Raw genomic sequence first — 12,075 nt, 5'->3', positions numbered from 1 at the left:
CTTTTTTTTATTTTACTTTGTAAAAGCATGGCTAATTCTTATAACAATGAAAAACACAATTTTCTGGTAAAAACCGATAAAATTGATATATTGAACTCTTTCTATTTGTCAGATGACTTTCAAAAGGAGACACAAATAATGCATCTTCTTTATTCATGAAATTTACATATAATTTTTGGATACGCAATACATATTTTTATCTTATAGAACAGTGAATACATAGGTAACTCCTAAGTTATCATAACAATAATTAGGAATTGGTATTTCTAATGTCTTCTTCCATTTACCATTTACTTCCAACTCGTCCATTACAGATATTAAAGACTGCTCATATTGCGGCTCATCATAGTTTGCTCTCTTGGTTATTACAATTTTACCATCTGAAAAATATCATATTAAACTTCATTCAGTTAATTATGTTTGACAAAGAATTAACAAAAAGAGTCATACATGCAGATACAAAGCTGGTAACTATTTAAGGAGGAAGACCTAGGTTAAGGGAAATAACTCTTAAAATCATGAGCACGCTTGTGTCAACCATGTTCATCAATATATTCTAAGCTCTCGGTTTCAAATCTTCTTCAGGTAAATGCCTAAACTACATTGATGAGACTTGGCTTTTACAAACCCAGAACTGATTTGAAGAGTTATCTCCCTGAACCAATGTATTCCCCCTTAAGCAACAGAAATGATTGCACTGTGACAAGAAGACAGTATCCATAATGTAAAGAACTGATCACTTTTAGTCCAGCGTGCGTTAGTTAACAATAGAAGTGCCTCATCTGTCAGGATTTACATTGTAACATTGAACATAGACACACTTATACTTAAATGCAAATAAACGGGTTTTCTTTACTTTACTATATAGAAAACTGTATTGTTTCTGAATCTTGGTCTACGTAAACGTGCACACAGCACCAAAATAAGAGTAAATATATCCAGTATTCCCTACTTGTATTTTACGCACTTTTTGTATCATGTATGTTTATATATTCTGCATGTTCTGGGTGTCCTATAGCTCTATTGATTCTAACATGTGTAAATATACCTTTCTTCGCAAACCGTAAACATTCATAAAGGGAATCAGGTGGGAGATGTCCTGGTACAAAGCAACCACATGTTGACACACAATCAAAGCAATCTGCAATATACATCTCTTACATAGGAATTCAATCATAAACAAGTTGCGCTTTGCACATTTGTAGTGATAAAAACCCTAATTTCGAACAATTATACATACATCTACCGAGAAATACATGAAATACTTAAACAATACATCCCTATGCACATGCAATCAGTCTTAATTGAAATATTGATTTTCATCATTTAGAATTTATGTTATACAATTTATTACCGAGCCTTTTGTTCATAGCTGACAATCCCTCAAATCCCTTATAAATTGACAGATCTAGAAATTGTACAGTGCTCAGTTTTTGCGAGGTGATAGGACAAAACTATTGGCTTACGAATTTGCATTATTTTTGTCTTTTTACTTAAGGGAAACAATAGCGCTTTCTAGTTCACGTTCATTAAAATATTGATTCTTTCACAACAATAATGTTTGGTCCAGTTATCTCATATTTTTTAGCGGACCCTTTTATAACAGAATTATGTATTACCATCAACGAAACATGTATTGAGAATGTCCATTCTTTCAAATTACTTGGAATTGATATTGATGAAAATTTAAGCCGGGAAGATCATGTTGATCGTATATGTAAAATTATCTCATCTAAAATATCACTTTTATATAAAATTAAGGTATATTTGCCAATACACACAAGGCAACTATTTTATAATGCAAATATTCTACCATATATAGACTATTGTAGTTCAGTTTGGGGAAATTTATTACAAAAAGATTCAGATAGAATCATAAAACTTCAAAAAAGAGTAGCAAGAATTATACTGGAATGCGATATTTAATCCATCTAATTTCATGTTTTCAACTTTAAAATGGCTATCTTTTACCAAAAGAATAAAATACCAACAATCAATTATAATGTATAAAATTGTAAATGGACTAACACCTGATTACTTAGCAATGCTAAATATTGATGATGTGCAACACCACAACTTACGATCTGTCTCTAATAATGATCTTTTTGTTCCAAGACCAAATACAAATTTTTATAAAAAATCTTTTCATTATTCTGCAACCAAAGAATGGAACAATTTAACACTCGAAATAGAAAAATGTCGTAATGTGGAATTATTCAAGAAACATTGCTATAATCATTATCTTGAAAATTATATGCAAGTCAAATAATTTGTTTTCCTTTAACAAAACTTTATCAAATATTGCCATTTATTACCATTTGTATATTTGAATGATTGAATTGTGTATATAGATATAGGAAGATGTGGTGTGAGTGCCAGTGAGACAACTCTCCATCCAAATAACAATTTAAAAAGTAAACCATTATAGGTTATAGTACGGCCTTCAACACGGAGCCTTGGCTCACACCGAACAACAAGCTATAAAGGGCCCCAAAATTACTAGTGTAAAACCATTCAAACGGGAAAACCAACGGTCTAATCTATATAAACAAAACGAGAAACGAGAAACACGTAAATATTACATAAACAAACGACAACTACTGTACATCAGATTCCTGACTTAGGACAGGTGCAAACATTTGCAGCGGGATTAAACGTTTTAATGGATCCAAACCTTCTCCCTTTTTCTGAAACAATAGCATAACATCACAACATAGAAAAACACACGATAAAATATCAATTGGCAGACTTAACTCAATCAAAAAACGTATGATTACACAATGAACGAATAAATTTGATCTGCGATATCTGAATACAAATGCACAGTTAATTAAATATTAAAGACAAACATTCATGACCAAAAAGCTAACAAACAAATTCAAACAAAGCCATGGCAGGACATGACTGAGAAATATTTAACCAATCAATATTCACTTTAGAAAAAAAACGGTTTTAAAAAAAATAATTATAATCTTGAAGTTTATACAAATGTAGTAAGAATAAGTGAAAAATTGAAGATATTACAAATAATAAAAGCTAGTCATGCTAGTGTACAGACAAGATCCTTATAAATAACAAAAAATAACAAAAAAGTATTATAAACAGTATCAACAGGTCGAATTAACAAGAAAATACCAGTTGAGAGTACTCGCAGTTACTGACAGCTAGTTAAAAGCCAAAACCAATTAATAAAAAAAAATCATGCATCAGAGACTAAAATCAAATAAAACACATCCCAGGGATTTAGTATTTTAACGTCACTAACAGTCAAAGAAGACATGACCTGTGCAATGCCAAAAATAAATGTATCGACAGGTAGTAGGATAGTGAAGAGCGACTTCTATAAGAATAAAAATTAACGTGTCTGTGTCTCTATACATCTCGCCTCAAAAGATAATGAAATTTAGTTATGTTTTAATTTGCTAATGACAAAATCAATATCAGTGCCAATGTGAACTATATTCAGAGATCTAATTACAATATTGGTACGATAACCCTTACTTATAAGTTTGTTTAAAGGTTCGATGAGTTTACAAGGATCACATAGTGATTTCCTCGATTTGAGTACAATATTACCATAAAATTTAGGATGTGAAATACCATTTTTAATAAGCTTTCTACAGGTATAGCCAAATTTACTAATCAAATCTTTGTATCTATGAAAGAATTTAGTAAAAGTTTTAAGTAATTTATGGTATCGAAATCCCTGACACAATTTACCAGAGATGCATTGATTACGTTCGTTAAAATCTATGACATCAGAACACACACGGGCAAACCGAACGAGTTGCGATATATAAACACCGTATGATGGAGCCAAAGGCACATCGCCGTCTAAAAAAGGAAAATTAACAATAGGAAATGAAAAATCGTCTCTTTTGTCGTAAATTTTAGTGTGAAGTTTCCCGTTTGAAATTGAAATGTCTAAATCTAGAAAAGGACAACTGCTGTTGTTAATGTTAGATTTAGCTAAAGTAAGTTCGTTTGGGTAAATTTCTGAAGTATATTTAGAGAACTCTGGATTATTCAACGAAAAATATCATCCAGATAACGGTAGGTATTTTTGAATGTATCAACCAAATATAACAATGATTGGTCTTTACTGAGTTTGGTCATAAACTGAGATTCATAGCAATATAGATATAAATCTGCTATTAAAGGGGCACAGTTGGTGCCCATAGGAATACCTACTACCTGACGATACACTTTATCGCCGAAACGTACATAAATGTTATCTAGCAGAAAGTTTAAAGCTTTAATCATATCCTCACATTTCCAGTAAGTGTATCTAGCATACTTTCCTTTTTCGTTACAGAAAAAGGCCTGAAACGAGTTACAGCAAATAAAATTACAATGAGATTTTTCGAAAGACCATTTTATCAAATGCAAAAACTTTTTCTTTATAAGATTGTGTGGAAGTGTAGTGTACAGAGTAGAAAAATCATAACTGTCAACAGAATTGTAAGGACCATTGAAAGCATGTATTTTATCTAAAACCTCTAAAGAATGTTTAACACTCCAAAAATAATTAATACCATTATTTTCATAAGCTTTATTACAAAAGTTAATAACCAGTTCTTTGATAGAAGTAAGGGAAGTAGTTAGAAGCACTGATAGATTAGTAGTAGAACACTTACTCGAAGCGGAGATGAAACGGAATTTAAATGTTTTTTTGTGTAATTTCGGTAACCAGTACATGGTAGGGACTTTCAAATGTTCGGAAGATGCTTTAAGCTGGGTAGTGGCAGTGGTGTGCTTGTTAACGATTTGACTCTCTGTGGTGCGCACTGACCTGAATGTAGAGGAATTGATAATTTCGTTTTGAAGAACTTTCGTGTAGTATATGCGTCACACTACCACTACATTATTTGCTGCCTTGTCTGCCGGTACGAACACAAACCGCTCTGCGAGTACCTTGAGTTTGTTTTTTTTATTCTAGAAATGGGTATATCATGGTTCCTATTATTAATTACAGAATTGTTTTCTAAATGACATATTCGAATATTAACAGTATTCATAATTTTATTCAAATAACTGTCTAAAGATTTTTTATCGGATTTTTCACGTTTGCACCAATTTTTACAGTAGGCAGACAGAGCGTCTTTAATGACCTGACAACACTGTTTCCAATCTATTGTAGATGGGGGACGGTATTTCGGTCCTTTCTTTAGAAAAGTTATGACTTCACGGTCATCGACGATGTTGAGGTCTCCTGTGTGATAACATGACCATAGGGAACATATTTAAAACTAGATGTTTCGCAATCTCAAGTGGAAGGAACATTATTTTCTATATTGCCGTTTGTTGTAATTGACGTATTATTAAAAATCAAATTTCTGCTCGTTTTTTTATAAGAATACGAAATAATGGGTTTGTTCTATATTATCAAAATATGGAGGTATTAAGCTATAGACAGAAGAGTCATTGAATATGCTAGACAAATTAATAAATTTAATACCTTTATATATATATTTTAATTTGAGAAAATGTCGTTTATGATTTTCAGGTTTATCAATAATAGGAAAAAGCCTGTGATGACAAAAGGCTGTAATAATACGGGTGTATTCATAAAATGGGCTAAAAAAAGAAATTTTATCACACTCCAGGAAATAGCATATAATTTACTTATAGGTATCTGACCCAGTTTGCATAATACTTGATGTCTGCCATTATTCTTTATTATAGATAACAGATCAGCAAGTGTATAATTTATACGATGTTTAATACGTTGATTACGGTTCTTGCGTTTACCATGAGACCTATTATTTCTAAGTCGTTTATCAACAATATTAATGACATCGATATGAGTTTTAGATATGTTCCCCTGCTCTAATATTTTATCATTTAGACCGAGAGGATAAGCTGTTTGAAGTCTTTTTATCCAAAACAATTCGCGAACTTCGCGTGATTTTTCAAATTGCCTGTGCGATTCTCTTGGTTGTTTTCGAACGGTTTCGAGCGGTTGGAATTTTATATATTTCAGATTATGATTATGCTTATCTAAATGCTGATATCCTAAACTTTTGAATTTTTTGGGTCTACGAAAGCGGTAGAGATGTTCTTGATTTCTTCTGAAATACTATCGTCCCGTCTGTCCCACATATTGAATACCACACTTAGGTTGGGTTCAAGTTACCACATATATAAGGTTTTGAGTTTTTCAGGTAATATCACAGGAAAAGGAGAGCGAAAAGGTTCTCCCGTTCACTGTTGACCTTATAGTATTTTGAGAAGTTAATCTAAAACAGGTTAGTCATTTTTTGGCATTGTACGGGAAATTTGTGGATATCCACGTGCATTTTTGTTAAATAATCTGGCTGTAGTGGCATTACCAATACGTTTATTTATGCACGTAGATAACCTAGAAGTTGTGTTGTTGATAATATTTTTTCCATTCCGTAAAATTATGATTATTTAAAAGGGGTATAGGATCAATACAAAAGACCGGAGGTTGTAACATTGAATGAGGATCACAGTTACGGAATAGGGAGTAATTAGGAGTGCAGTAAAGAACTCTTACAAAAACTGTAATAAAAGGCCCGACGTACAGACTTAAATATAACAAAACTGACATGTATAACAAACACATGGCAAAAACAGTGGTTGTAAGAAATCTAATAAAAACCATAGCAGGGGGCAATAATAAAAAATAGCAGGCGTGGATGAGTATCAATACATCCCAACATCATAAACAATAAAGATATGAACCACAGGTATTTGGGGAATGAACCCCCCTTTTTTATGGACCTCACTAAAAAAAAAATTGGCGTTTTTTTTTTTATTCATTTACAATTTTCTACAATGTATAAACATATATCAAGTCTCAACAATCCATTGTTAGTCGATTACAATATTTTTTTTACTATCCATACGAGCCCCAAGTGAAAAAAGAAGAAGGTAATTACCTTCGATGACTGACCTACTTTCACTTTGGAGGATCAGGTCAGGAAATCGATAAAAAAATCATATAAAAAACTCGCTTACTTTTCATAAAAAGTACATCCTTAGATTCCTGAGATATTTTCCTCGACGTTTAAATAGGTCACATGGTGATCTGCGGCGGTTTTGTGTCTAGTTTTACTGATTGTGTTCTACAATTGTCGTCCGTTTGAACCTCGATTCCCGGAAGTGAAAATACAGCGACATCTGTGTGGTCTTTTGCTATGTCGAAATAACTCCGTTTGACTTAACTGTTCCCTGTTTTTGTTTACCAGTTTTACAGATGGGTTCCGAATGCAATGTAGCTATAAGAAAAGGTAAGCGATATTCGAAAAAAGTAGTTTTGCCGGTCTTTTACAAATTAAAATAAAACAGTTAACAGGATAGCAGTTTATTCAAACGGAGTTATTTCAACCTAGATAAAGACCACACAGATGTCGCTGTATTTTCACTTCCGGGCATCGAGGTTCAAACGGACGACAATTGTAGAACAAAATCAGTAAAACAAGACACAAAACCGCCGCAGATCACCATGTGACCTATTTAAACGTCGAGAAAAATATCTCAGGAATCTAAGGATGTACTTTTTATGAAAAGTAAGCGAGTTTTTATATGAATTTTTTATCGATTTCCTGACCTGATCCTCCAAAGTGAAAGTAGGTCAGTCATCGAAGGTAATTACCTTCTTCTTTTTTCACTTGGGGCTCGTATGGATAGTAAAAAAGTTATTGCAATCGACTAACAATGGATTGTTGAGACTTGATATATGTTTATACATTGTAGAAAATTGTAAATGAATAACAAAAAACGCCAATTTTTTTTTTTTAGTGAGGTCCATAAAAAAGGGGGGTCCATTCCCCAAATACCTGTGATATGAACATGTGAAAGCTCTCTCACAGGCAAACAACCAATAACTGAAATATATAAGGGCATACACTACAAGCATATACTTGTAATATATGTTGTAATATATATTGTATTTTAATGTATGAATGTTAACTGTATGCATGTATTTTGTTTGAGGGCCTCAATGAAAATTATACTAGTTCAAATTGAATTACCCTCTTTAAATAAAATTATTATTATTATTATTATTATTATTATTATACATAAAACACGATATGAAGCGAACCTATATATATGTACAAGACATTATAAGAAAAATACCTAGTACATATAACCAAGTTTATAGAAAGACAACAATTGTCGTTTGGCGAATCATAAACGTTCGTGAAAAAAACGTTTCTTAATACTGAAAAGGCAATAAATACAAGCAGACTTACTCGACGAATGAATGTACTATTTTTAGTATTTAATGTTCTATCAAGAAACACCAACAAAAATGATCTTCAGCACATGGTTCAAAATACAACTGAAGAATGTTTGTTTTGGCTGTAACGTCACTCGCGTTCATTTCATGTTGTTACTAAAAGTAGAACACGATATGGTTCACAGAGCTATCGAAGAGCAGAATTTTATCTAATACCTTTGACATCTGGTATTGCATCATTTGTCAGCTAACAGTTGTAATAGTTTCTGTATAAATTAAATTTCTTTTCCTCGATAAATTTAACATCCCAATTGACGGCTCCAAGGCATCAATTTTTCTGAATCCATATTTGCGAAGCTATAATTAAATATTTGTAGTGTTATTATGACAAAAAGAAGATATAAACTCTAACCCACCTTTTCTAAAAAGGAAAATAATGAAATTTAAAAGCACGAAACACAAGATACATATAAAGGCAATCGACTTAAATCTATATCGTTATGGTCATGAAGGAAAATACCTGTTAGGTTTTTTACGTTTAAAATAACATGAATACATTTGTAGCGTATTTCCTTTTCTGTTGCGTTTTTTTTTTCGTTTTTAAAGTGTGTCACATTTTTTATTGTATACTTTGATATATTTGACTATGTTGTGTCATGTGTACTATTGTTTTTTGTTTGTCGTTTTCATTTTTAGCCATGACGTTGTCAGTTTGTTTTAGATTTACGAGTCTGACTGTCCCTTTGGTATCTTTCGTCCCTCTTTTAATATAATTTTCGGGTAAGTTTTGCTTTGGCAAATGTCGTGTCTTTCAAGAGGTCACATAACTTTAACACAATAATAACTTGCACATACAAATATGATATTTGTAAAATTCAGAATATAAAGATCATGTACTCGAAAAATATTGATACAGCTGCAAAACAATTTTTTTAGTGGAGTAAATCATATCATGCATTGTTAGTTTGACAAACTTGTGTCGCCACAAGACCAGTTCCGGCACCGACATCAAGAACTTCTATTTTGTCACGTGGAGATGTGTCAAACAGAGAAGCCACTGTTTCAGCCGTCATGTGTGGTCCTCGATAAACATTTGGTGAAACATCCTAGAAAGAGAAAAAACTATTGTGGCACATGTTTATTTTCTCTCATTGTACATATGTTGTAAAGTATTTTAATTTTTGGCGAACGTGTGTACTAACAAACAAATACAATGAAAAACAAAAAGGCATATACAAAAACATTTGTCTGGTGGAGTTTTAAAAAGTCAGAGAGACAGCTGCATGCTGTTGAATACCAAAATGAGTTGGGACATGTATATTCCATATGCAAGTGAAGTTGGTGTATCACTACGTTGTTGTGGAAAATTGATAATTTCAAAATTTAAATCGTCTAGGTTGTCACTAGTTCTGACATGACGGCTTATGTCAGTTGATGTAGAATATTAACCATGAGTAAGAGGAAACCATGTCTGTTGTTTCTTTAATATAAGTTCTGGATGATATATTACTAGAACCCAAACAGAATAGTTTGGATTGTTAATGGAAAGAACATCTTTAATATATATCTTGAATGTGAAATTTATACAATCGTGAACAATACATCTGTATTAAAATGATATGAATAATATTGTCATTTCGGAGTCTAACCAAAAGTTAAATCCAAAATTTTCTATGACTTGTTTATGGTGACATGCATCCGAAGATGATTTCTAAATAATATGTTCAAGACCTCGTCATATCCATTGTCTGCCCAATTGTCATAATAGTCAATCACTGCCTCGGGTGAGATGTTTCCATTTATGATTTCCTTTTCTCTTTTGACACATATGCTGCAAAAAATAACCACTGTTTAAGCTCATAAAAAAACCTGTCAATGAAAGACGTTAAGAAAGACTAGCAGAAAAAAAAATTCAAATGAACAATCATATTCTCGTGGTTTCATGTATGATGTAGAATAAATGAATGAATTTTTTTTATGTTCAGTGATGTTTTTTTTTTGGTCTCTTGTCATGGTGTTGTACGTACCTTTTCGAATTATGACAGTACATGTGCATTTGGTATGTTTCGCCTCTCTTGAACTTTCAGTGAGGTGTGTCATTTTGACGATTGATGAAAAAATATATATAAATATATATAATAGTTCTTTCCCTTTTGACTTTGTCATGTAAGACCCCACTTGACACAATAGGTGTTACCACACTGTTTAATAAAAACTGTTTCAGAGAATCCCTAAGATTTGTATAATTTATGTGCCCAAAAAATAACCATGAACGTGAAAAGAGGAAGCGTTGTAAAGCTGTATGACTGAAGTACGACTGTGTTCAATAAGTGTTAAGATGTATCTTTAATTTGAGATACAATTTTTTAATGCACATAAAAAAATGCATTTTTTTTTACTGTTCATGATTAATCTTGATTGTCTATTTCTGTATTTTAGAAGGAAATGATGCCTTAGACTTAAACTCTGAGGAAAGTTGTGTTGCACAAGATTAAATAATTCAATATCCATTCTACACTCTTGAATTTGGAAACAAGGAAGATAAAAATCGCCACGTGAATGTGTCTACAGCTTCCAAGCTATTCTGTGAGGTGTGCTTTTTCAATACAAACAAGTAAGCAAATCTGACATCTGAACAGCCACGTCAAGAGGGTCCATTGAAGCACTGATGGTAAAGAAGGACACTAGGCTGATGAAACTGATGACATGACACCGAAACTGAAAAACCGATTGAAATAAACCATATCTGGTGATAAACATAAAGACGAAAACGAAATTAAAACCCCTTGTCTTCAGGTTAAACGTCGACCCTTTAGTTACAACACACAATGCATACGTGACCCTTAAACTAAAAGAGACGCGTTAAAAGTTATTATAGAAACGATTGCGACGATATCATCAGTGATCTAAATATAAATGACGAATCAAATGACCTCATTGATAATCAGCATATGAAAACTGGTTAGGAAATAGATAGAGTAGTCTAACTATCAGAAGAATTATCAGAGATAATACTTATCACTTATCTATAAATACGCCAACATGACCAGAGAAAAGAAACACAACACCAATACATAAGCTTGAATTAAAACTGGCAAAGACATCAGACCCTCATTCTCGACAAATCGGGACTAAATAAAAGATTTACTGTCCTTTTAGATGCTTCGAGACGTACAAAAAATGTAGATCGAATACATTGTCTACAAAATATTTTCTCCAGCCTTGTACAATACTGTGTCATTTTTTTATAAAATTAGATCGAATGTCTTGTTTGGTATATTTTTTCCCGTCGATTGTTCTACTTACAAAACACGCAATTCGTCTGATCACACAGCATGTTCATTGAAATAAGAAGATGTAGTATGAGTGTCAATGAGACAACTCTCTATCCAAGTCGCAATTTAGAAAAGTAAACCTATATAGGTCAAAGTACGATCTTAAACACGGAGCCTTGGCTCACACCCAAAAATTACTAGTGTTAAACCATTTATACAGGAAAACCAACAGTCTAATCTATATAAAATACTAGAAAAACTTAAGCACCACCTCAACAAACGTCAGATTGCTGACTGCGGAGAGGTGCAAACAATTGCAGCGGGTTTAAATATTCAAATGGAATTGTTTTGTATTTTATTGTATTTGTATTGTGTTGTGTTGTGTTGTATTGTATTGTATTGTATTGTATTGTATTGTATTTAATATTGTATTGTATTGTATTGTATTGTATTGCATTGTATTGTATTGTATTGTATTATATTGTATTATATTATATTGTATTGTATTGTATTATATTGTATTGAATTTTGTTGTATTGCATTGTGTTGTGTTGTGTTGCATTGTATTGTATGGTATTGCAAACGGACCTC

The 12,075-nt window shown here is 32.2% G+C and overlaps 1 protein-coding gene across 1 annotated transcript; it reads right to left on the bottom strand.

Moving 5' to 3' along the window:
* Positions 1-201: 201 nt before the first annotated feature.
* On the bottom strand, positions 202-9,282 carry LOC134727623 (uncharacterized). Its single transcript, XM_063592005.1, has 5 exons — positions 9,184-9,282; positions 8,626-8,630; positions 7,837-7,853; positions 1,049-1,141; positions 202-380 (listed from the first exon to the last, which is right to left on the bottom strand). Exons 1-5 carry the CDS (start codon positions 9,280-9,282, stop codon positions 202-204), a joined length of 393 nt encoding a protein of 130 aa, XP_063448075.1.
* Positions 9,283-12,075: the final 2,793 nt, after the last annotated feature.

Source organism: Mytilus trossulus, chromosome 8 (genome assembly GCF_036588685.1).
Source record: "Mytilus trossulus isolate FHL-02 chromosome 8, PNRI_Mtr1.1.1.hap1, whole genome shotgun sequence".
Taxonomy (NCBI): Eukaryota; Metazoa; Mollusca; class Bivalvia; order Mytilida; family Mytilidae; genus Mytilus; species Mytilus trossulus.
Note: the sequence above shows the minus strand (reverse complement) of the source record. Positions and strands in the feature narration are given on the sequence as shown.